Source organism: Pinus tabuliformis, chromosome 4_2 (assembly GCF_031772625.1).
Source record: "Pinus tabuliformis cultivar Carrire ecotype Pingquan chromosome 4_2, CPIR1, whole genome shotgun sequence".
NCBI lineage: Eukaryota > Viridiplantae > Streptophyta > Pinopsida > Pinales > Pinaceae > Pinus > Pinus tabuliformis.
Window position 1 is genome coordinate 770,964,563 of NC_142304.1, and position 22,952 is coordinate 770,987,514.

The 22,952-nt window shown below is 35.5% G+C and overlaps 1 protein-coding gene across 1 annotated transcript in view; it reads right to left on the minus strand.

Annotated features, from left to right (window-relative positions):
- Window positions 1-22,624, minus strand: part of LOC149171895 (3-hydroxyisobutyryl-CoA hydrolase-like protein 5) — a 281,986-nt gene extending 259,362 nt beyond the window's left edge. Inside the window, exons 1-12 of the mRNA XM_089426124.1 lie at window positions 22,276-22,624; window positions 21,632-21,882; window positions 13,658-13,741; window positions 13,482-13,550; window positions 13,322-13,382; window positions 6,374-6,447; window positions 5,814-5,897; window positions 5,141-5,225; window positions 4,793-4,878; window positions 4,362-4,483; window positions 4,189-4,249; window positions 3,925-4,023 (exon numbers count right to left, since the gene is read on the minus strand). Of these exons, the coding sequence (XP_089282250.1) occupies window positions 3,925-4,023; window positions 4,189-4,249; window positions 4,362-4,483; window positions 4,793-4,878; window positions 5,141-5,225; window positions 5,814-5,897; window positions 6,374-6,447; window positions 13,322-13,382; window positions 13,482-13,550; window positions 13,658-13,741; window positions 21,632-21,882; window positions 22,276-22,624 (1,425 nt within the window). The remainder of the gene's footprint in view (window positions 1-3,924; window positions 4,024-4,188; window positions 4,250-4,361; window positions 4,484-4,792; window positions 4,879-5,140; window positions 5,226-5,813; window positions 5,898-6,373; window positions 6,448-13,321; window positions 13,383-13,481; window positions 13,551-13,657; window positions 13,742-21,631; window positions 21,883-22,275) is intronic.
- Window positions 22,625-22,952: the final 328 nt, after the last annotated feature.

Here is a 22,952-nt window from a genome sequence, read left to right on the forward strand (position 1 = left end):
TAGTTTATTTTGAGTTGTGATTAATTAATTCAGTCTAACTGAGTTAAAGTTAGTTAAACTAGTTCCAACTATTGGAGGAACTAGTGGGACGTCTAGTAGTGTGGTGGTTCCTATAGTGATCAACCAGTTAACTAAAAACTCACTAATAAATAACTCATGCATGTCAGATCTGAGATTTACGCAGTTGATATTGGAGTTCAGGGATAATGTATTATCAGTTGTATAATCATCTAAATTATATAAGTGGTTTATGCAGTCAAAGGAAGGCCTATGATGGATTGCGCAATTCCTTTGAGGAATTTCCCTCATTAATAGGGGGCTAATTCCCAAGAAAACAGTGCAAGGAAATAGGGACTTGAGAAATCAAAAAATTGGTTGAGAAATCAAAAAATTGGTTAAGTATTGGCCCAGGCTTGTCTAGGAAGCAATGAGACAAATCGAGATAGTGCAGAGGTTGCTTGGGCTTGAGAAAAGCATTGTAATCTTCTCATATTTTCTGACTAATGCAATATACAGATAGCAGGGGTTTTTAGTTATGTCTTTCCCGAGGAAATAATTGCGTAATGTGTTTATTGAATACTTTCTCTTGTATGCTTCATGATTTCACGGTCACTTAATTATTTCTGTTGATGAGTAGGGTAGATTCAAGTCTATTGTTTTAGTAAATTACAATTAGCAGTTTGAATCTACAGGGAATTTCTACATTAAATGCATAAAGTCTTGTATAATTTGAGTTGTTATACTTGTATAATTTGAGTTATAAGAACTATATAATTTGAGATACATTTTAGCTTTCCGTCAGATGGATACTCGTTTTGATAAGGTCTATTTTACAATCTATTTTTGTCTATTTGATGCATTTATATGTGATTCTGATGGAAAGTATACATAACATAGATATTATTCTAGCTAGATTTTTGTGGACTGGTACCAATCTTGCAGGGAAAATACATCTGGTGTGCTTTCTGCTCATTGCCAAAGTCATTGATGAGGAGAGTTGGGGGATCATGAATACACTCTCCTTCAACATGGCACTAATCTAGAAGAATATTTGGAGAGGACTGATTGGTAGGGGCATCTAGTCACAAATCATTAGAGGCAATTACTTGGATTATAAGGATTTTGATATGTGGATCAAATATGGTGCGAGACATAAACAAAATTCCTCCTTCATTTGGTGAAGTATGATGAAGAACAAATATTGGATGTTTGGGGACCTCTGTTGTGGGGTTGGAAATGGCACACAAGTTGATGTTGGTTTAGATGCCATCCAAGACATACAGGGAAACCACACAATTTATGTCCCACTTCTCCAACATCTCCACAGTAGAGGTATTTTCTTCTTCTTACTTATTGTTACTTTTGGAGATTTTGCTAATATTTTTTAGTCCTGGCTTAGGGCAGAAGATATAGGACTAACTAGTGTCCTTGCTACAGATTGTGATCAATACATTTTATAGATTAATGTTGCAGAGATTTCTATTTCAGATCAGATAGACAGAATGAACTGGGTTAGACAAACACATAAGGGTCAAATTGTAGCAAGAGAACTATACAATCATATCTTCAAATCACTTCCTACTTTTTAGGAACACATTTGGTTTCAAAAGTATTGGAATTGGGAGTTACCATAGAAACTCAAATGTTTTGGTGGGTTGTCCCTACACAAAAAACTTCTCACATGGGAGAATCTTACACACAGAGGTTTTATTGGTCTAAGCATATGTCCCCTTTGCATGTAGGACATAGAGGATGTTCTCCATTTATTTTTGAGTTGCTCATTTTCTACTAGGGTTTGGACCTCAATCCCACACACCCTACATATTGTTTCATTTTGGATTTCCAGCTCATTGGAGGCATGCTTTAGGCATTGGTTTGAGACTCAAAAGGATTTTTTCACTTTACCTTTCTACATTATCTAGGCCATTTGAAGATGTAGGAATAGAAGGATCTTTGAACAATCAAAGGTAGATGTGACAAAAACTATATTGTGGATTGTGGCTTATTACTCAGAAATTAGGCCTAGGACAAAAGAACAAACAATGAGAAGGGTAAAAAACTGGGATGTGTGGAAGAATTTTCTACTTGGGTTTTCTGATGGAGCTTGCAATAATAGTCAATGCAGTTGCAACGCTTTCATCGTCATTGAGCCTGGAAACTATTATCATTTCTGGTGGGAGGGTGGTAGGGGAACCAATAATAGGGCAAAAATCATAGCCCTGTGGGGCATCCTCATTTGTGCAAAATGGCTTGATATCAATGATCTATAGGTTTTTAGGGATTCTAAAGGCATCATCGACTGGGTGAAAGGACACTCACAGTTTCATCCTCCTCTGCTATCAAACTGGATGAATCACATCCATACAGTGGAGAGATCCTTCCAACAAATCACCTACAGACACATATACAGGGAGCAGAACCACACAACTGATATGTTATCAAAAAGAGTTGATAAAGATCCAAGTGCCATCTATTATGTTGCTTTTAATCATGATAATAGGACTGATGTAGGCAGTTTAAATATTCTTTAAAATCTTTTACATATATTTTTTTAACTTTGAGATATTTCCTGAAGTTAGATTTTTTTTGTGATGTAGGACTAGGAGAATTTGGTAGTTTATATAGTTTGAATTGGCTCGAATCCACATTTTTTGGATGTGATAACTAAGGAAAAATTATGTAATTGTTTATGCAACATGGGTCGCACATATCTAGCTACAGAGCATAAACATAATTGAAAAAGAAATATGTAGTTTGTACTCTCTTTTTACAATATAAAAGTTTGTTTTGGAGACGTACTATTTCATTTTGGAAATAATTAATACAATTGATAAAGTTTGTTATTATGTGAATGTGCATTATTTGACTATATTATATTGTCATAATATTTTCTACCTATTATCTCGTTTTATGAATTTGATTTATTTAATAGAAATAAATATGATTGAAAATGAAATGTAGAAATATTATATCTTTTCAATTGAATTGTTTTTTTCTCTAAATTTTTCATTATGGAAGAATTGCATAAATATATGTCTTTATAATTGAAATTAAGACTGGCCCTTTAAACTTAATCACTTATTCAAGGGCATTGGAGTTCGACCAAGTAATACATGGTAATAATAGCAGTGGTGGATAGAGATAATGAATTCATTTACTTTACTCGTCCATGACTGTTGATCATGAATTGGGTAATGCAGATCAAGAATGCTTCTCCCTTATCCAACCGAGACTTTTATATACACTCGCATGCGCATGTCAATTTACCAATGATACGATTCTGAGGCTCCTCTGCTGCATGTCAATGTAAGGTGAGTTAACTTCTCTTGGGCATCCAATCTTATGCGCCCCATGCATTGAGGTAAGTCTCCTCTATTGCCCACTATTGGTATGGTTCAACCTTACTATTCACTAGTTTACCAAGCTCGACTCATACTACTCCTACGATTCTGGGCTTCAAGGCTTAGACTGATAAATGAAAAGGGTTATGATACATGAAGTTATCATTAAATCTTTTCTATGTACAATTTTTTTTGGTGTAGAACCAAGTTTCTAAATTTGAAGAAAGTTAAAAAAAATATTTATTTTAGTTTTTTAATTATGTTGTTTTTTTTAATTAAATATTTATTTATTTTAATTTTAAAAATACACTTGAATCACACATCATCTTCATATGGCCTAACAGAAAGCTGATGTTCACCCAATTAATTGAACTTTAAAAATATACTAAATAGTGAGCTAGAAATATAATGTTATTTTCAAAAATGCATTGCATCACATATAATCCTCACACTGCGAAGCAGAATTCTCATCTCTACCCAATTAATTGAAATTTAAAAATCCACTAAATGGTGAGCAAGAAATATGGTAATGTCATTTTCAAAAGAGATCATTGATTAAAATTGTGGGCAAAAAGGAGATTACTGATCGTAATGTCATCTTCAAAGCAATTGGTGAAGAACTCTTTAATTTTTTAATAGTGCCCTTGACCCATTCATTCCCCTCCATATCGCTGGCCGCTGCCTGATTGACAAAGAGAGATATGACATAAGCTTCGGATATGTGAGAATAGTACTTCCCACATCAGAATAATTGGGTGTATACAGAGTTGCGTCAAGTGGGGATTTTTTTTTTTTTTTTTATAACTTGTGTATCTACGTGGTAAAGACAAGATATAAGAAATATCACCAGAGATTCCATGATGTCTTCTACAGTGTCATTGGAGAAGCACTTGTTGATCAAAGAACTACTTGTAAGACTCAAGCTATATCTGGAATCTTTCACTTAGAAATAAAAAGATGTAGCAGAAAACACAATGATACATTAGTACCACATGTAGTCTAGAAGTTTATATCTCTTACTTATGGAGAATGCTTTTCTCGCCAAGCTGAACTTGAACAGTAAATTCTTCAATTGTTGCTTTGACAAGGTTCTTATCTCCGGTGTTCAAATCAATTAAACGCTTCTCCAATTCTTCCAATTTCTGATGTAAATATAAGATGGTAAAGATACTACATATCAATAACAGTAATAACACAATATTTCCATTGAACTAACCATAGGGCCTAAGCATAGCATTGCTTCATCACAGAATGTACAGAAAATTAATAAATACAATACTTGAAAATTTCTTGCAGTCAATGCCACCGACATCGTAGTTTGAATTATAAATCACATTGATCCACAACCTCAGGAGGACATCACTATTTAGACAAAGCATTTAGTTAATAATTTCCCTGCAGCATTCATCTAGATTTTCTAATTTGTATTAAGTCAACTGACACATAACTACCTCTGATGGAATATAATGAGTTCCAAGGCCAGTTGCAATCATTTCTACACCATCAAGCCGTGAGCCTGTTAAGGCTAGATACTCCCCTGCAATTTCATCAAGAAAAATAGAAAAATATCATAGTCATCCGAAGAGAAAACAAAACAACCAAAAATATATCCAAACTCATTCTTTCTCTAAGTGTATTTCATTTCCTAAAGTATGACACTTCTGCCAAAGATGCTTGTACCATCTCTCAAATTTTTCCCCTCAAGCATTAGGGCCTATGATGAATTGTATTTCATTGTTAAATGATGAAATATTTAACAATGAAATATATATAGACACGACACAACATGGTGTATTTACCAAGGTGTCCTGAAAGATGTGAAAGAATGTACGAGAGACCCGATTCAGTGTGAAATCCAAAACCAACTTCAGGTGCTGCGAAGACCTGTACTTAGAACTTTGTATCTGTCAATAATGTGTTATTATTGAAATCACATCATGAATTATACAAGTGCATTCTAAATAATACTTTAATGAAAAATAACAAATATGGTGGTTCTTTTCTTCATCATTTTAAAGAATTTAAAAAATTTTCCTCTTCCTCGTAGGTTATAATGCAACAAAAACTAAACAATGTAAGACAAGATGTTAAACGTGTAAGCTCCCAAACTATGCAAGTGTGTCTTTTCCAGTTGTGTGAAGGACCCTATAATTAAAACTCACAAAAATGGATTAGTGAATAAAGGGCATTCCAATGTTGATTGCATATTTCCCAAATATCCAGAAATCTGATGATAAAGAGAGGAGTAAATTATTTAAACGCTTTGTTGACCATCAGATTCCTGGAAATCCCAGAATTTACCATCAACATAAGTTCGGGAGTCAATAATATCATCAAGAAATACGGTTGAAAGTGTAGCACAATCTCAATCTCACTTTGTGGTGGTAGTGTATTTGTACTATGAATTGAAGAGGGATATGCTAATCCTTTACACAAAAAAGGAAAATTATCTTTGAAATTGGAAGAACTCACAGTTTTCTCTGTGACTACTTTATAGGTGGATAATATTGCTAAACTTGCACCTGCTCCCATTGCAATTCCATTAACAAGAGCTACCTGAATCAAACATGCATAATCTTTCTTTGTAAATTAATTAAATAGAAACATATAGGTGGATAATATTGCTAAACTTGCACCTGCTCCCATTGCAATTCCATTAACAAGATCTACCTGAATCAAACATGCATAATCTTTCTTTGTAAATTAATTAAATAGAAACATAAGAATTGGAGACCCTTCTACTTTTACAAAAAAATGCCGGAGAGAAAATAACATGCTAGCAAAAAAAATCTTAACTATGTTTTTAAATGATAATTATGGAGATTGTAGTATGTATACTTATCTATCATAGTTTTAGATGGAAAAGAAAGAAAGTACAATGCAAATACATAATCTAATAAACTTCAATTATATTGAAAAGATCCCTACAAAATCTAGGAAACATTATTCTTCACGATAGAGTAGCATGAGTCTCGAATTACAAACTGCAGAAAAATTAAAAATGGTATCAACTAAAAAGTGACAATCCTCACCAGAGTTTTCTTGTAAGTATGGATGTGATAGTAAAGCCAATATGTTTTGTAGCCAAGCTCGATAGTTTGTTTGTCTGCAAAAATGTTTGTGGATCATGATTCATAACATAAAAATAAGCATAAACAAAAACAGATAAATTAGTTATGTTCATGTGTAATTGAATATTTTTTTGAAGAAATAGTATTGATATTTACTTAGATAGGTATCTAGTTGGTAGATTAATCTATTTTTTTAATCTAAATCTTTATCTTTATTTATAAATAAGAAATATGACATATTTTGGTTTTATTTTTCACATAAATGGATGGAATTTAAATATTAACTACCTTGCATCTCTAAATCCATGTTTACCTTTTCACACTTACCTAATACAGTATGTATATTACGATGTAAATTATCTTATGAGAAATGACATCTTATGTTAAAATTGGAAACTAGGGGAAAATTTCACTTTGGACATGAATGATGATTGCATTGAATTTCTCTTTTTGAGAGGACCAAAATCAACATAAATATCATCAAATTTGGACAACGGAAAGTGTATTTTTGAATTATAAACCCACATGTGCATATTTGATCAGGTCAGCCCTAAAGCAAATTGGACACCCTTCGAAGGCCATAAATACAAGTGACCTCTACCTTATTTGGGCAATCATCTTGGATCATTTTCTCTTCCTTGATTTTGGCTCGCAAAAGTTTGAGGCAAGCTTGCGGAGGAATGGGTTTGCATGAAGGTGAAATTGTAGGGTTTGAAGCTCGAAACTTTGTTTTAGGGTTTTAGGGTTTTGGGCCTTAGTCGCGCGCATGCCAAAAATATATCTCGATTACAATCACTCACTTCCAGACTCATTCGTGGCACTGAATACTTTCAGTCACACGCACAACATGTCCTATATGCAACTGGCATGTAGGGTTTGGTTTTTTAGTTCTCCGAAGTTTTCGCTCTTTGAATGCGAACAGTGAGAGTTCATTACAAGCCTATGAATTAGGGTTCTGGGTATAAGCTTTGATGGGTTCATTTCATGGATATTGTTTATTTTATTATTGCTAAATAGGTTTATGGTTGAAAATATGGATTATTGTACTCTCATTTTCTTAATTCTTTAATGACAATCTAATAAGAAGAAGAATTTGAAAGAGATTTCCCCATAGTGGGTTTTGCCCTGGTCTTCAACCAATCTTGGGGTCTCTATTTGTGAATGATTTTCTTCTATTTTTCCTTTATGTTTCACTGCATTGATATTTTTCTTTCTACATAGTTGCATATGTTGCTAAATAATGATGTAAATCTAAATAATGTTATGATGTTATTGGGTGAATCTAATGTGTAAATGAAGAAATGTAATTATCAAAGCAAATAACAATAGAGACATAAGAAAAACTAACATGGTATCAGAGTTGGGCTTAAGAAAAGTCGTTGAAGGTGAACCCTATCATGACACCATTGATGGAAACAAATAGAGGAGACCTAAAACAATTATAGGGTTTGAAGGAAACCCTAGGAAATTTAGGGTCCGATGGATATTATGAGGTTAGGTTTTGAGAGAAACCCTAGTTTATGACAAATATTTGAAATATGAAATATAGAAACCCTAGCATGCTCAATGTGAAGAAGCTCAAGCACTTGTCACAGATTTGATGAAGCCCTAGATGGGATAATTTCTATTAGGCCTGGTTTCTTATGAAATTGATGAATATATATTGAAGGAAACAAGTGGACAATGGATAGTGATAGCTCTTAAAGGTTGGTTCAATAGGGAGATGATCACCTCTCGTTAAAGGAAGAGAAGAACTAGCATTGGAAAAGGTAAAGAGGCACTTGATGAAAAGGTGACAAAGTGCTACAACTGTTGATGTAAAATAAGAAGGTGCACAGGTATCTAAACACTACAAGGTGTGTATGGTGTTGTTTCAATATTATGTTTCTACTACAATATTGATGGAAAGGTAATCCCTAAGACATGATGAGTATATCACCTTCACAAATGGCTCATGTATGCATACGAAAGAAAGTTTGATACCTATGATGAAATGATGCACTTGGTAGTAAACACATATATCTTACCTTTTAGACATGATGAACTTCTTGATTTTATGAAGCTACTTAATATTGATTTTTGATATATTTATATACTTGATGTTTTCTATCATTTTGGATATCTTGATACCATAAAGAAGGCTAGCACCTTGATTCTAATATATGGTAACTTGATACTATTGATAATGTTTGTGAGAAGCATGGTAGCCATGATGATAGAAGTGTAACAATGATATTGATATTCATGATCTTCTTGTTGACTGTGGTTAGGTTTTGATGAGATTAGTAAATATGATATATGGTAAAATTGAATTCCATGACTTGATGGATTGAGCTGTGTGACAAAAAAAAATGTTTTGATCATGATTCTTGAAGTATACTCCTATTATCTAGTTGACACTAACCCTTGATGAAATATTAATTCCATGATGTAATGGTGAAGTAGTTGGTGTTAACATGTTATGACCATGATAGATATGTCATATATTTTGACTTTATGATCTGGCAGATATGCTGATGTATGACAATGTTATAGGGAGGTCGATGACTTGAATGGCAATGGCTAAAGTGGATTCCCATTCAGAGGGAGAATATCTCCATAAGATCCCTACTCCTATTATCGTTTGCATTATATGTATAGAATATTTTTTATTGTTGAAGTAAGATTTATGGACATGAATAGACAAATATTTGATATTGTTGGTCTGCAACAAAGTTCAGGTCTGAGAAGAAAGATTTTTTCCTTCCTCTAAGCCCGAGTCGCATGGAAGAAACTCTAGGGTGCGATTGTATCCTATCAACCACACGAAAGAAGGCCTATGGATGCGGTTATGCATGCAGGACACAAAAGCGAAGTTTTGTGCATGAAATAATAAGTTCACTTGAAGGATGTCAGTCCTACAGACATGGAGCAGACAATAGAATGTTTTATAAGCAAGGAAGTTTGAATGTTTGACTTACTATAATGTGAATGTTTTGACTAAACTTGTGTTTGCAGGTGATTGGGATATGAATATCAATATGTCATTATGATTTTACCATTGAAGCTTGTGTATGACAATATTTAATAATAGTTGTAAGGGTTTGACTAGATTTGGCTTATTGATATAGATAAGCAGTGTTTGGAATTTTGACATGATGCTTGATAATGATTTAGAACTTTGACTTGATGTTGATATTTATTTTGGGTTATAGATCTCACTGTGATAGAAAATTTGGGGTTTAACATGATTACTAATGATTTTATTTGCTGACGGGTGATTTTCCTTGATAACAATGCTATATGGGCATAGTGACTTTAAGTGACTTATATTGGTATTCTGTGTTGACATCATTAACTTTGACACATTGGTTGAAGTATAAATAGTTGTGATTCAGTATGAAGTAATCTCGTAATAAATAGATGGAACCTGCATGACTTTTTTTTTGCGTATGCATTTGCATCTAGTGACTTGTATTATGATCATGAGGATGACGTGATGAAGCATTGATATTGCTTGGTAAATGAAAACTTGTTGGCATAATAATACATGATGTCGTAACTAGATATTTGGATGAGAGCTCTACTTGCCACCTGGTCTAAAGAATTTGATATTGGGATATTGATGATTTTGATATTAGTTCTAATATGGATTCTAAACTTTGATAAATTGACTTAGTTGATTTATGCGAGGTTGATAATATTGGTGTGGTAAATTGTTATGCTTGCAAAGAGCATTGTATGAAGCAAGCTCCCTGAGCTTGATATGTTCGCATTGACAGTTACCTAGTGAAGCCAAGAATATAATCCTCTACATCAAATATAGTCCAAGGTATGACTTTGATTTTGGTTTCATATACTGATGGTATACTCTAGAAAATAAATGAGCCTCTGATGATCAAATTAAGAGGGATTTGGCTTCTCAAGCTCAAAAGAATGAATCATGGCATGTTGAATTGATTTCTGAAGTTTGCAAAAGAAAATATATATCGTGAAGCCATTAAAAAAAAATTAGAAAGTGGAAATCCAATTACTTGAACACTGTAATTAAATTTCAAGAAGTTATGAAGAGACATTATTGAACTTGACTTGGAAACCCACAATTGATTGAAGAATTGATGTTCCACATGGACACCCATATATATATATATATATATATATATAGTGCATTGAACCTAAGTGAACTCATGATTGAGCCGCTTCATACACATTGAGTTGCCACCAATCACCCTTCGAGATATCTTCATGGGAAATTATTTTTTTGGTCTTAGATATTATTCCTATGATATGTGCCTGTATGGATGTACTAATGATGATTGGGATAATTAATAATGAGATGAGAACATATGCATGCTTCCTTAGCATGATATATGCCATGATATTTTAATGAGAATTCCATAGCTTCAAGCACAACCGAGGTTGAGTACGAAGTTGCTAACATGACTAGTTTTGAGGTAAGACAAAGAAGCTCTTTGGAGAGATGTTTGAGTAGGTTCTCAATATGACATGGATACATTGCGATGAAAAAGAGTTGGATCTGATTAGCACAGAATCCCGTATATAGTTGGGACTGAGTTACCTTCATATATTGAGACAATGTTATTGTACGAGACAAGCTTAGGCTTGTGGTTAGAACCTCCATGAGAGGGAGGGTGAACAAGGTATCCCTCTGTGATATATATATATAGATATATATATATATATATATATATATATATATAGATAATCTGATATGTGATTTGATGACCTGCACAATCAGGAGACCGCTGATATTGCGACATGATGATTAAGTTGATAAAATATGTAAACATAGTGGTATGTTTTTTATCTATAGAGAACATCGCTGATCGAGGACACTGAGCCATCTCTTCCCCCCTATCTAAGCTCCCAAGGTGTGGAATTGATATGGAGGGCTTCTAGGATTTAGGGATATTTGGACAATAGGGTATAACCCCTATACATTACCCATAGGTTTAGAGATGTTGCTCCCCTATCTTGGTCTTTGCAGAGTATGCCTTAGTTGACATTATACCCATAAGTCGGCCTTGTTACGATATTCCCTCCCCATATTTCCAATGGGTTGAGGAGGCTTGGGGCATGTGATCCTTACCTTTTGGTAAGTCGGGTATCTAACTCAAGTTAAGATTATGATACAAGTGGTCTACCACATGACTCTTGAGGGTCACTGTTGGGAAGATCGGTAGGAAATAGGATGGATTGAGATGTGCTCCCTTATATCACCTATTTCTCGATATAAGGTTGTATATTTTTAGCTCCCCCATGAGATTTTGGGTTGAGGTTAAGCTTCCTGATGTCGTTCCGGATTGAGCTAGGATCTTCGATGTTGATGTGGGTCATAAATTTGTCTCCCCGCTGATGTTTCCTAGGTGGTAGCATTGGGTTCCTCGCTGGCAACGATTCCGGGTTATAGCAGTGGCTCCCCGATGAATAGAGGGTGGTAGCTTAGGCTCACCTCCGATGCTAAATTATTCTTCTTTTAGATTCAAGAATGTTCAATGTATGAGCAAGGACAATAAAGAGATAAGATGAAATAAGTAAGATATGAATTGATATGAACAATTACAATACGTGATGATGAGATACTTGATACTGGATATGATTTGATGATAGGATACTTGTGACCTGATGTAGGTGGAATTCTCCCTAGTTGAGAGGGAGTGTTAAAATTGGAAACTAGGGCCAAATTGCACTTTGGACAGCTCATTTGATGCAGATGATTATTACATTGAATTCCTCTTTTAGAGAGGACCAAAATTTACCTAACGATCATCAAATTTAGATAAGGGAAAGTGTATTTTTGAATTATAATCCCACATGTACATATTTGATCAAGTCGGCCCTAAAGCAAATTGGACACGCTTGGAAGGCTATAAATACAAGTGACCTCTACCTCATTTGGATAATAATTTTCTCTTTCTTGTTTTTGGCTCACACAGGTCTGAGGCAGGTCCACAGAGGAATGGTTTTGTACAAAGGTGAAATTGCAAGGTTTGAAGCTCTCATTTTGTTTTAGGGTTTTGGGCCTCAGTCATAGGCATGCCATAGAGGGATCTCGACTACAGTCACTCACTACCAGGGTCATCCATGCCACTGAAGCCTTTTAGTCGCATGCATAACATGTCCTCCATGTCATAGACATCTAGGGTTTGGTTTTTCAGTTGTTTGAAGTTTCCGCTCATTGACCGCAGAGTTTGACAGTTGGCCGCAAATATTGACAATTCATTACAGGCTTCTGAATCAGGTTTTTGAGTATAAGCGTTGATGCGTTCATTTCATGGATATTTTTTTGTTGATTATTGTTGGATAGGTTTATGGTTGAAGATATGAATTATTGCACTCTCATTTTCTAAATCATTTAATGACAATCTAATAAGAAGAAGACTTTGGAAGGATTTTCTCCATAGTGGGTTTTTTCTCTATTCTCCAACCAATCCTAGTGTCTCTATGTGTGAATTTCTTTCTTCTATTGTTCCATTATGTTCCACTACATTGATATTATTCTTTCTAGATAGTTGCATATGTTGCTGAATAATGATGTAAATCTGAATACTGCTATGATGTTATGGGGTGAATTTAATGTGTAATTGAAGAAATGTAAATATCAAAGCAAAGAACAATATAACCCTAAAAAAAATTAACTTCTTTTATATTAATCAAATAACAAATAATGTTGATCCACCTATATCAACCAGATTTGGTAATATGATAGTACTAGCTATGTTTCACATTTATGTTTAACACTTGTAGACTTTGTGGCAAAAAAATGGATTAAAAAATAACAAACACCAAGAGAAGAATGAGAAATAAATGAAAATCCTCTGCTACTTAATCTTACTATCTAACATTCAACTCTTCTGAGACTATACCCAAGAAGTAAAGATGCCAATTTCGAAAAGATTGGATACTAACCTGCCTTTCCATAATATAATTCTATTAAGTCTCCCCGAGCACAAAATGCGCGTCCGACCCCCTGAAGGAAATACATAAATGTCAACGAAGGTTTGGAAGTGGTACAATATTGAAAATTTGACAATAAAATATTGGAATCCAAAATAGTGGACAATTTTACCTTGATGATCATCATCTCTGCATCATTTTCTTTTTCCCATTTTTCATAAAGTTGAGCTAATCGGATTGCCTGAATATCATATTATAGGATTTGTCAAACCAGTTTAAGAAAACATGTGCTTGGCCCAATCCCTCAACCATGGATCATAAATGAAAGGATATGGTCTAGTATCCTACCACTTCCCTGCTAATAATATTCATCTTGTGTGGGTTATTTAGAGTGATAACTTGTAGACGACCTTTCACTTCATCAAGAACAACCTGCTTGAATACAACTCCTTTCTTCAGTTCAATTTCTTGACCAAAACATTAGCCAAAGTAAAACAATCAACTGATTTTTCCAAAGAAATTCATGCACATATCATTTCTTGGCACTTGAAACAAACTAAAATTGATCGTAAAAACAAAAGTTTCACTTTTGTTCCAAAAAGAAAAACAATGTGGTTGGGAAACATACCACAAAAATTCCAACCCCCCACCCCCCCTCTTAATTGTCAAAGCACTCAGTACAAGTGAAATGGAATGTTGTCACCCATTGAAGTTTAATCTCTTATCAACTCACGATATCTTGGTTTTACGATTTGACAAGATATCACATATTAAAATATATATATATAAAGCGATGACATTACTTATCTCAAGTCTTTTAATTTTCATTTAATCTTATCCAAATGTATTTAAAAGTTAATGAAATTACTTATTATGAAGTATTTTTAATTTTCATTTAATCTTATCCTCATACTAGAATTCTTTTATTTTTATTTAGTTTTTTTTTTTTCAATGGTGAATATGCTTATTTCTTTTAACAGTGGGAAAATTTATCATAATTCAGTTGTGGAAATCACTTTATCATAACTCAATTGTTGAACAAGTAGTAAGGACAGTCAGATATCTGACTGTTATCAACAAATGCAAGCTCACTCATCACCTTACTCTTAATATCACTCACAAAAATAATAACCTTTACTCATATCTATATATATATATATATATATATATATATATTCTACTTTGCACCTATTGAATGAAATATAAACACCCTAATAAAATTTATCTTTTTATAATTTTATAATATTTTAATTTTACAATTCAATAAGATTTAAATACTTATATTTAATCAAATTATTTTCACTATCATTTTTTTAATTTAGGGTTTTAGGATTGTTTAATTTTTACAATTATATTAATTACATTTAACTAATTTATTTTCATTCTCAAACTTTTTTGGTTTTTATTTAGTAGTTTTAAAATTGCGTAATTTTTCAATTTAATAAGAATAAAATGATTACATTAATTAGATTTAATAAATTTAAATCCATTTTCAAATATTTTCATTTTTATTTAACTTATTTTCATTTTCAATTTATTTATTTATTTATTTTTCCTTTATAAATTTTATTAAATTTGAAATTTTTACTTAATATAACTGTTATAAGTTTTTCTCAATAACAAAAATACTATTCATTTGTAATTTTAAAATAAAATGCAGCACTCCACTAAAATTTAGCTTCTTATATATGTTACAATTTAACCAGATTTTACATATAAAAAATACCACATTAATTAAACTAACCAATTCATCTTTATCCTCAATTCTTTTTTTATTTAATTTTATTCTTATTCTTCCATCCTTTTGATTTTGATTTAAACATTTTCTAATTTAATTGAATAGAAATCCTATTGCAACGGTTAAGATGGTTTCTATGAGTTTTTTTCCGTAACAGAAATATGAGAGAAATAACCTTCGTTGACACATAAAATACGAATGTGTACTTCTAAAATAGATTGATAGTATTTATGGATTTATGATTGATTAGCTTTATAACTGAGCAAATTTTCATATATAAAAGGTAATAACATTAATTAACCCTAATCCATTCATCGGCTTCCTTAAGCCTTTCGATTTTTATTTGGAGTAGTTTGTAGAGGAACTGCGTGGATGATTAAAAGTGGTCAGAATCCAGGTAATTTTTTTTGAAAAAATCTTGTAGATGCAGAGTTTGAATCATATATTTGATGGTGGAAATAGATTCAGCACCATCAAAAATCTCTGGAGCAAAATCCCTACCAGATTTTTTCAAAATATGATCGGAATTACCACAACCTCCAAAGCAAAAAACATAATCATTAGGCTACGACTTTTTATTTAAACTTAACTTTATCCTCATGTTCCAATGTTTTGAACTTTAATTTATTTCTTCTCTGACATATTTTCCCCTTTAAATTTTATTAAATTTATTTTATATTTATTCCTAAAAAATATTTTTATTTTTAATTTATTTAATTGGAAAGGTTTTTTTCCAAAGTGTGAATGGTTAATGTGGTTGTTATAGGTTTTTTTTTGAGTTAACAACAAAAATAACCTTTAACAAATTTGAGTTTTCGTAATTGAACTCGATTAATATTTGTATTATATTTATATAGTTAAAGTATTTGATGTTTTCTTGAAATATAAATGTTATAATATAGTTTCATTTATTATGAAATTATTATATGTTACAAGTTTAATAAATAACTAAAAAGATACATGTTTCATTTGGCTAATACATAACTGCATTACACTTAATCTAATAGAATTTTATTTATTTAAATGTTGAAGGAGGAGTTATGCGAAACCCTATTTGATTCTTTTTTCAAACCCTAGCTACGATGACTTTGATTTCTCTCCCATCTGCTCTTTCTATGACTAAGGCCAATGGAGGGAGCGACTCTCCCTCCTATAGTAGGATTGTCTCAGGAGGCACTAATCCAGATCGACATACACACTCTATCTCCAACTCAATCTGTTGGAGAATACATACATCTCATGAAGGATCGTTCACTAATTGGGAAGTTTCTAGGTATTTGACCTTCAGAGAAAGCTCTCTCCTAATGGGTGCAAAATAAATAGAAACTTAAAGGCTAAATGAAGCTCAAACTAGGAGCTAAGGGTTGTTTTACTATTGATTTTGGTAATCCAAAGGACTCAAACAAGGTTTTTGAGAACATACCATATCTTTTTCAATTCAGCTAGACTCTATTTACAATTCTTGACAAAGCGCTCAATGCTGCTAGACAAGGACTTTAGGGTAGCACCTATATGGATTCAGATGTACTTCCTACTAAGGGAGTGATGAAGAAACCATAGCTGGAATTGGGAATTCCCTTAGACATTTTGTGCAAGTGTTTGAAGTAACCAAGCAGTAAAAGTACATATCTTATGCCAACTTCTTTTGTTTATATGAACATATCTGAACCTCTCTCCAAATGTATAGATATATATTACTAGGATGAATTATAGAAGAAGACTCTTGATTATGAGAATATTACATTTAGATGTTAGTGATGCCATGAATATGGCCATTTATACCACAATTGTCCTTTGTTAGATACAAAATAAAGCCCTAATCCATCATCGGGCTAGGATAATGATGTTTTCACTTTGGTGGACCATATGCATCGTTACCCTAACTCTCAACATACTTATCCAAAATCTCTAGAGTGAAAGAGCACTAATTCCAAATGATAGAAGCCACTTGCCTCTTTGGAAAATTCAGAGTCCCATTAGGAAAAGTTAGTGCCAGAAGTTGAAATGGAGGACTCTAATCCTTCTTCATCCTCTATTCACTTCCTTCCTCCACCTTCATTCCTCCATCGAATCTTCATGTGAACCCTTCCCACTCCACCAGAAATCCTCCTAAGTCCATCAAACCCCCACCTCTACCTTCAGTATTCTTCCTGTAGTGTCGGAAGGGCTCGATATAGGTCCATACCAAGTAAATGATATGGACCTCAAATCCCTCAGCATGCTGAAATTATCCAAATCCTAGAAGTACCAAGATTATTTTACCCTCATGGAACATCAAGTTCACCTCTTAGGCCACACCTATCTAGACTATCGCCATGTAGCTTCGAAATCAAATTAAGGGGCTACAAGTACTAGGTTGTTGTTGACGGTGTTTGACCCATTAACATTTAGGGGATCACCCCGATATGAAGTCCCAACTAGACCTCACACCGTTTGGTGTGGCAGTCCCATCTGGTACGATGATCCAGTTGCCATTATCGTAAAGAATTTCCTCAACTCTTTCTTGTTAGCACAGGAGAGTGGTCTGCTTTGTCTTCGAGTAGTGAAGTTCACGTGCCTGGTGATTGCTAGTGTTACTTGTGTCAATGGTTCTTTCACTGTAGAGGGAGAGGGTGGGAGTGAGTCCCAAGTTGGTTGGGAGGAAGCCTCAACTCTATTAGGAACACATAACACAACAAGGCGTTCACAACTTCTGGGATAACAGTCCACACAGATGTGACAGTCACAACACATAAGGGAAGATAACACGTAAAACACTCAGTGGATGAGTCCGTGTGAGTGCAACGGTTGTTATAGACATTTTATTTGAAAGATCTGTCTGATGTTTGGGGAGCTAACCAACACGGGCAGGACAGCGTTAACAACACATGCAACACATTTTCGTTAATATATATGTATTACAACAAGTGAATGAGTTCAAGTGTTAAACACAAGTTAAAGCAACATGCATTAAAAGTGTTCAAGATCAGTCTTACAAAAATACAATACATGTGTGAAAATGTGATGGCTTGTTAGCAGGCTTCTGAATTAAGCAAAAGCTCCAAGACACGTCTTTACACCATACATCACTAACCCTGTCGGTAGGGCATTGGAGCCACTACTTACTCCTCAAATAAAATATTACAGACTCTCAAGGCTATTGGGGAGGAGCTGAGGGGAAAAGTCCATTGCATGTACAAATGTGGGGGTATTTACAGCCAAGGGTGAAACTAACCCTTGTGGTTGTTCGCCTACCCTCATGACTATTTGACTTCCATGAATTTTTGACTTTACATGACTCTTCATAAAATAAGTGGGTCTCTTGGACTTCCACGTTACATTACATTGATTGATATTATGGCCCACAGTAGAGATGTGGATGACATGAATCATGACAAGACTCGACATGACAGTGCTAGTACATCTGTGTTGTTGCTAGTGTGCATGTGAAGATGTAGTGTTGTTGAGTGATGGATGTCCTCATGGTGTGTCACGGCTTCACCTCCGCATTGCAAAGTGTGTGGAGTCTTCTATGGTCATTGGTTCACTTAATGTTGCATTCGCACATTTCTCCTTGCTTGTATGTTGGTGAGCTTGTCAGGTTTGTCCGTTCGCAAAAATTACATGTTCATCCATTTGTCTGTCTGTGAACACATCTTGCATGTTTTCTCGTCCGTCTGTCTACAAACACATATTTGCATGATCATCCATTAGCAAGCACATCTCTTTGCAAGCATCGTTCATTCGACCGTTGACAAACATGTCCTTCTGCTTGTACTCCCTTTGTTCATCCCATCCGTCGTTACGCCATGTTTGTTTGCATACTTGTATCTGTAGTCACTCATGACGAGATGACATCAAATCCATAAACCTCCTATTCTACAATGATGCATGTTCATTTCGGATACAGGTGACCGGGAGAGGAGACAAGGTTACAAGCTAGGATGGAGGCTCTAGGCACTGCTAGTGAAAACTACGCAACAGTCACTGGGTGATGGAGATGGGAAATATGGAATGACAGTGACTGTCCACAGGGTCTGACTCAGTTAGAGGACAAAAATCCGCATTTTTTTGGGAGGAACAATTTGGGATGTGGGAAGGTTGGGTAGGCAAAATATGCACAATTTCCAGAAGGAGTAGGCATCAAGAGCTTGGCAGCCAAAACTACACAATTACTGGAGGGTACTAGTAGCTAGTAGCAGAAACTGTGCAATTCCTAAGGGGAACTGGCAGCCAGCTGCCAGGAGTTGGGCAGCAAAACTTTGCACAATTCCTAGAGGGAACTGGCAGTCAGCAGCTAGAGCTTCGCAACAAAAACTATGCAATTCCTGGAGGGAACTGGCAGTCGACTTCTGAGAGCTGCTAGCAGGAAAAAATGCAGTGATGATGGGAGGCTAGCCCTATGATCACCTATCATAGTTTCTAAGTTGAGCAGACTGCTGGGTAGCGGAGGGCTTGCTCATGAAAATTGCACAGTTTTTTGGGTGGGCATCTAGTCGATTGACTGGAAAAACTGCACAATTTTCTAAGGGAGATAGGGACAGGCACTTGGTTTCTGTCTGGCATGTCCATGCAATTTTCTCAGTCAGCATAGCAGGAAAGGTCTGTAGCCTCTGCACCATTTTTTATGGGAGTCAGTCCCGGGGTGACTATCGGGTCAAACTCTCTGGTTGACCAGCATAAAGGTTGATTTATCTGCTTGCGGGCAACGCAACTTGAAATGGCTTGCTTCGTGCTTCTGCGCTATTCTAGGTGACAGATGATCGAGTCGATGGTGGGGTGAAGGTCTGGTTGTTAGAGTGGAATCCAGTCGTCATAACTTTAGAAAAATGGCTAAGTGTGTGAATGAGTGGAAAGGTGCATACGTGATCTTGCAAACACACACTTACATGACTTGATGACGAGACGACTCAAACCATCTAGACACATATGCTCAACATGACTAACCGACGGTGTGAGTGACAAGCACGACACTTGTGATTGATCATTGGACGAATGTGACAATGCTTGCATGACAGTGAATATGACTCTGTGTGTGAGCACGACAGATGATTATATAGCGTACACAACATGTACACATGAAGCAAAGACCTTGGGTATGGCCAAAACATGGTCACAAGAATGACATTAACATCAACATGCAAAAGCTTGGGTGGAATGATCAAGCAAGGTGAGTGCGAAGACTCAAACGAGCTCACAGAGTGAACCCGAGTGTGTGTAGTCATCAAGTAAAACTCTCAAAGGAGGCTCTGAAATTGGATGCAGGCCAAAATTTTGTAGGTTTTTGCAGCCTCTACAACACTTTGCAACACACTGGTAGAACTCCACCTTCTCTCTTTTGGTTCATTGTCAGCATAGGTCCTTGGTCTTTCAGGGAGTATTGAATCACTATGCTGGTTACTTCATCTTCCCCACTTACCCTGTGGACATACATGGTTCACCTTTCACCAACTCAATCAAACACAATTAAAAGCTCAGGTTGATCACAGTGTTTCGAATTTGGGAAGGGTAGTTTAGCTCGTGAGTTGAATATTTACGAGTATAAGTTTTCATCTCTGGTGTTGCTCTATTGCCAGAAAGCCTGGATAGTACCCTGACGGAGTCACGCAGGAACACACGCATTGTTCCACTACAATCAAGCCTGCTCAGTACCCCAGTGGAGTTGCATCCTTCACCTCTCTACGCAGGAAGCCTTTCTCTTCTTTCGCCTTTGTATTTTTTCAAGAGGACTGTGCATATGCACTTATTTATTTTTGGGGCAGAAGAGGGATCCCGAATCATTGAGAGCAGAAGAGGTTGTTCCTTCAAAGAAGCATGTAAGACCTATAACATAGGTTTTCTCGTTTAGATTTCCCCTTCTTCATTTCTACTAGTTGGATGAGATTGAACACACAGAGCAGAAGGTTGAGTACAGGCATGGGGCTTCCCAGTGTGGACACAGGTTCATGGTTGGACCAAAAATTCCCTTGCAGATGGCTCATATTTTCTATCAAGACTTCATGGGCTAAAGTTTATAACCAAGCACAGAGAATATAGACACAAGGCTAGCCAAGTGATGCAATGTCACAAGTCTCTTCATTTCTTAACCACATACTCTTTCAAAATCCAGAACGTAGTAGATGGCAGCACTTATTTCCGGAAACAAAAATAGTAAAGTATTAAACAATTCAAACAAATGAAAATAAAAATAGTAAGCGAAGAAAACCAAATAAAAACAAATATAGTAAGCAAGGCAGACAAAATGAAAACAATAAGCAGCAAGCAAACTATGTACATGGCACTAGGCATGGCCCAGCCTACTGGAAATAATGCTTGAGATCTTGGTCATTGACAAGAAGGTTGTCAATCCTTCCATCAAGTGATTGAAGATGGTACATGTGTGGCCCAAGCTTCTCATGGACTGTGTATGGACCAATCCACAGGGATCGGAATTTTGTATGTTTGCCTTTGTCTTCATGGGACTTATCCCATTTTAGAACCAAGTCACCAACACCAAAGTTAGCTTTCCCTGCAGACTTCTTATCGAACAATATCTTGATATGGTTCTGGTGGAGTGTGATCTTTTCTTTTTCTTTCATCGTTTGTTCCTGAAGCTTATGGGGAGCCTCCATCCTATACTGAACTAGCTGGCAAGGCTTGCTTTGGGATTCTTGGGAAAGTTGAAGTGCAGGCAAGTAGATAATGAGTGGAAGGATGACTTCTTTACCATAGACCAGGAAGTATGATGAGTTATTCATAGAGGGTTTGGGTGTTACATGGTTAGCCCATAATGCATTCATCAGGGTGGTATGGTAGTTGCGCTGCTCAAAGAAAACGGTCTTTTTGATTATGTGACTGAGGTTTTTATTCCTAGATTCTGCAAGATTGTTTCCTTGCGAGTAATAGTTAGATGAGTGTTTCAGCACAATACCATTATTTAATGAAAAATAATAAAGTTTCAAAGACGAAAAGTACGTTGCATTATCAAAAACAAGTGATACCGAATTACCGAAGCATGAGATGATGTTCTACTGGAGGACGCTGATGACCTCCTCATTGTTCACTTGTTTGAGTGGAACTGCTTCTGTCCACTGAGTGAAGTAATCAGTTTTTGTTAGAATGTAGCGTTCTTTCTTTGATGAATGTGGGAAGATTTCCCCAATGATGTATAGGCCCCACTGTTGGAATGGTTCGGTCACTACAATAGGGTGCAGTGGGGCTACTGACCTTCATGTCCTGTTAGTGCATCGCTGACAAATCGAGCACTTACTAGCATAAGCATGTGCATCCTTGAATAATGTGGGCCAATAGAAATCAGCCCGCATGACTTTGTGTGTAGTGGTGTTCCCCACAAAGTTACCCCCAGTGGATTCGTCATGCAGATCTTGTAGTAACTTCTCTGATTCATGCGCCTCCAAGCACTTGAGAAAAAATCCATTACTGTGCTTCATGTAAAGCACTCCATGCACCGACTGATATTCTAAGGCTTTGTGGCACAATTCCCTCTTCTGTCTGATGTAAAAGTGAGAGGGCACAGTGTCATGATCAAGGTACTGGTGCACATCTGCGTACCAAGAGGTTCTGTCCTCCATGGGTATTTCTCGCCTTACATCATACATCTCAATTTCCTGCTCCTAGCCAACGAGCTCTTGTTCACTCTCTGGTGCGTGTACTGCTTCAACTGCAAGTATGCAGAGCCCATGTCCTTGGATCGTGTGAACTGGCTTGATTTCAATATCATACTCTTGCAAGACTATCATCCAATTCACATGTCATTCACCCAGTTCTTGTTGTATAAGCAATGTGCAGATTGCTTGGTGAGGGACAAAGACTATGAAGTGGTTCTTTAGCAAGTAGGGCTTGAAGTGTTTCACCACCTTGTAAACTACATATGCTTGCCTATCACTGACGGTGTAGCTCAGTTCTGGTCCCTACATGCTTGCGGTC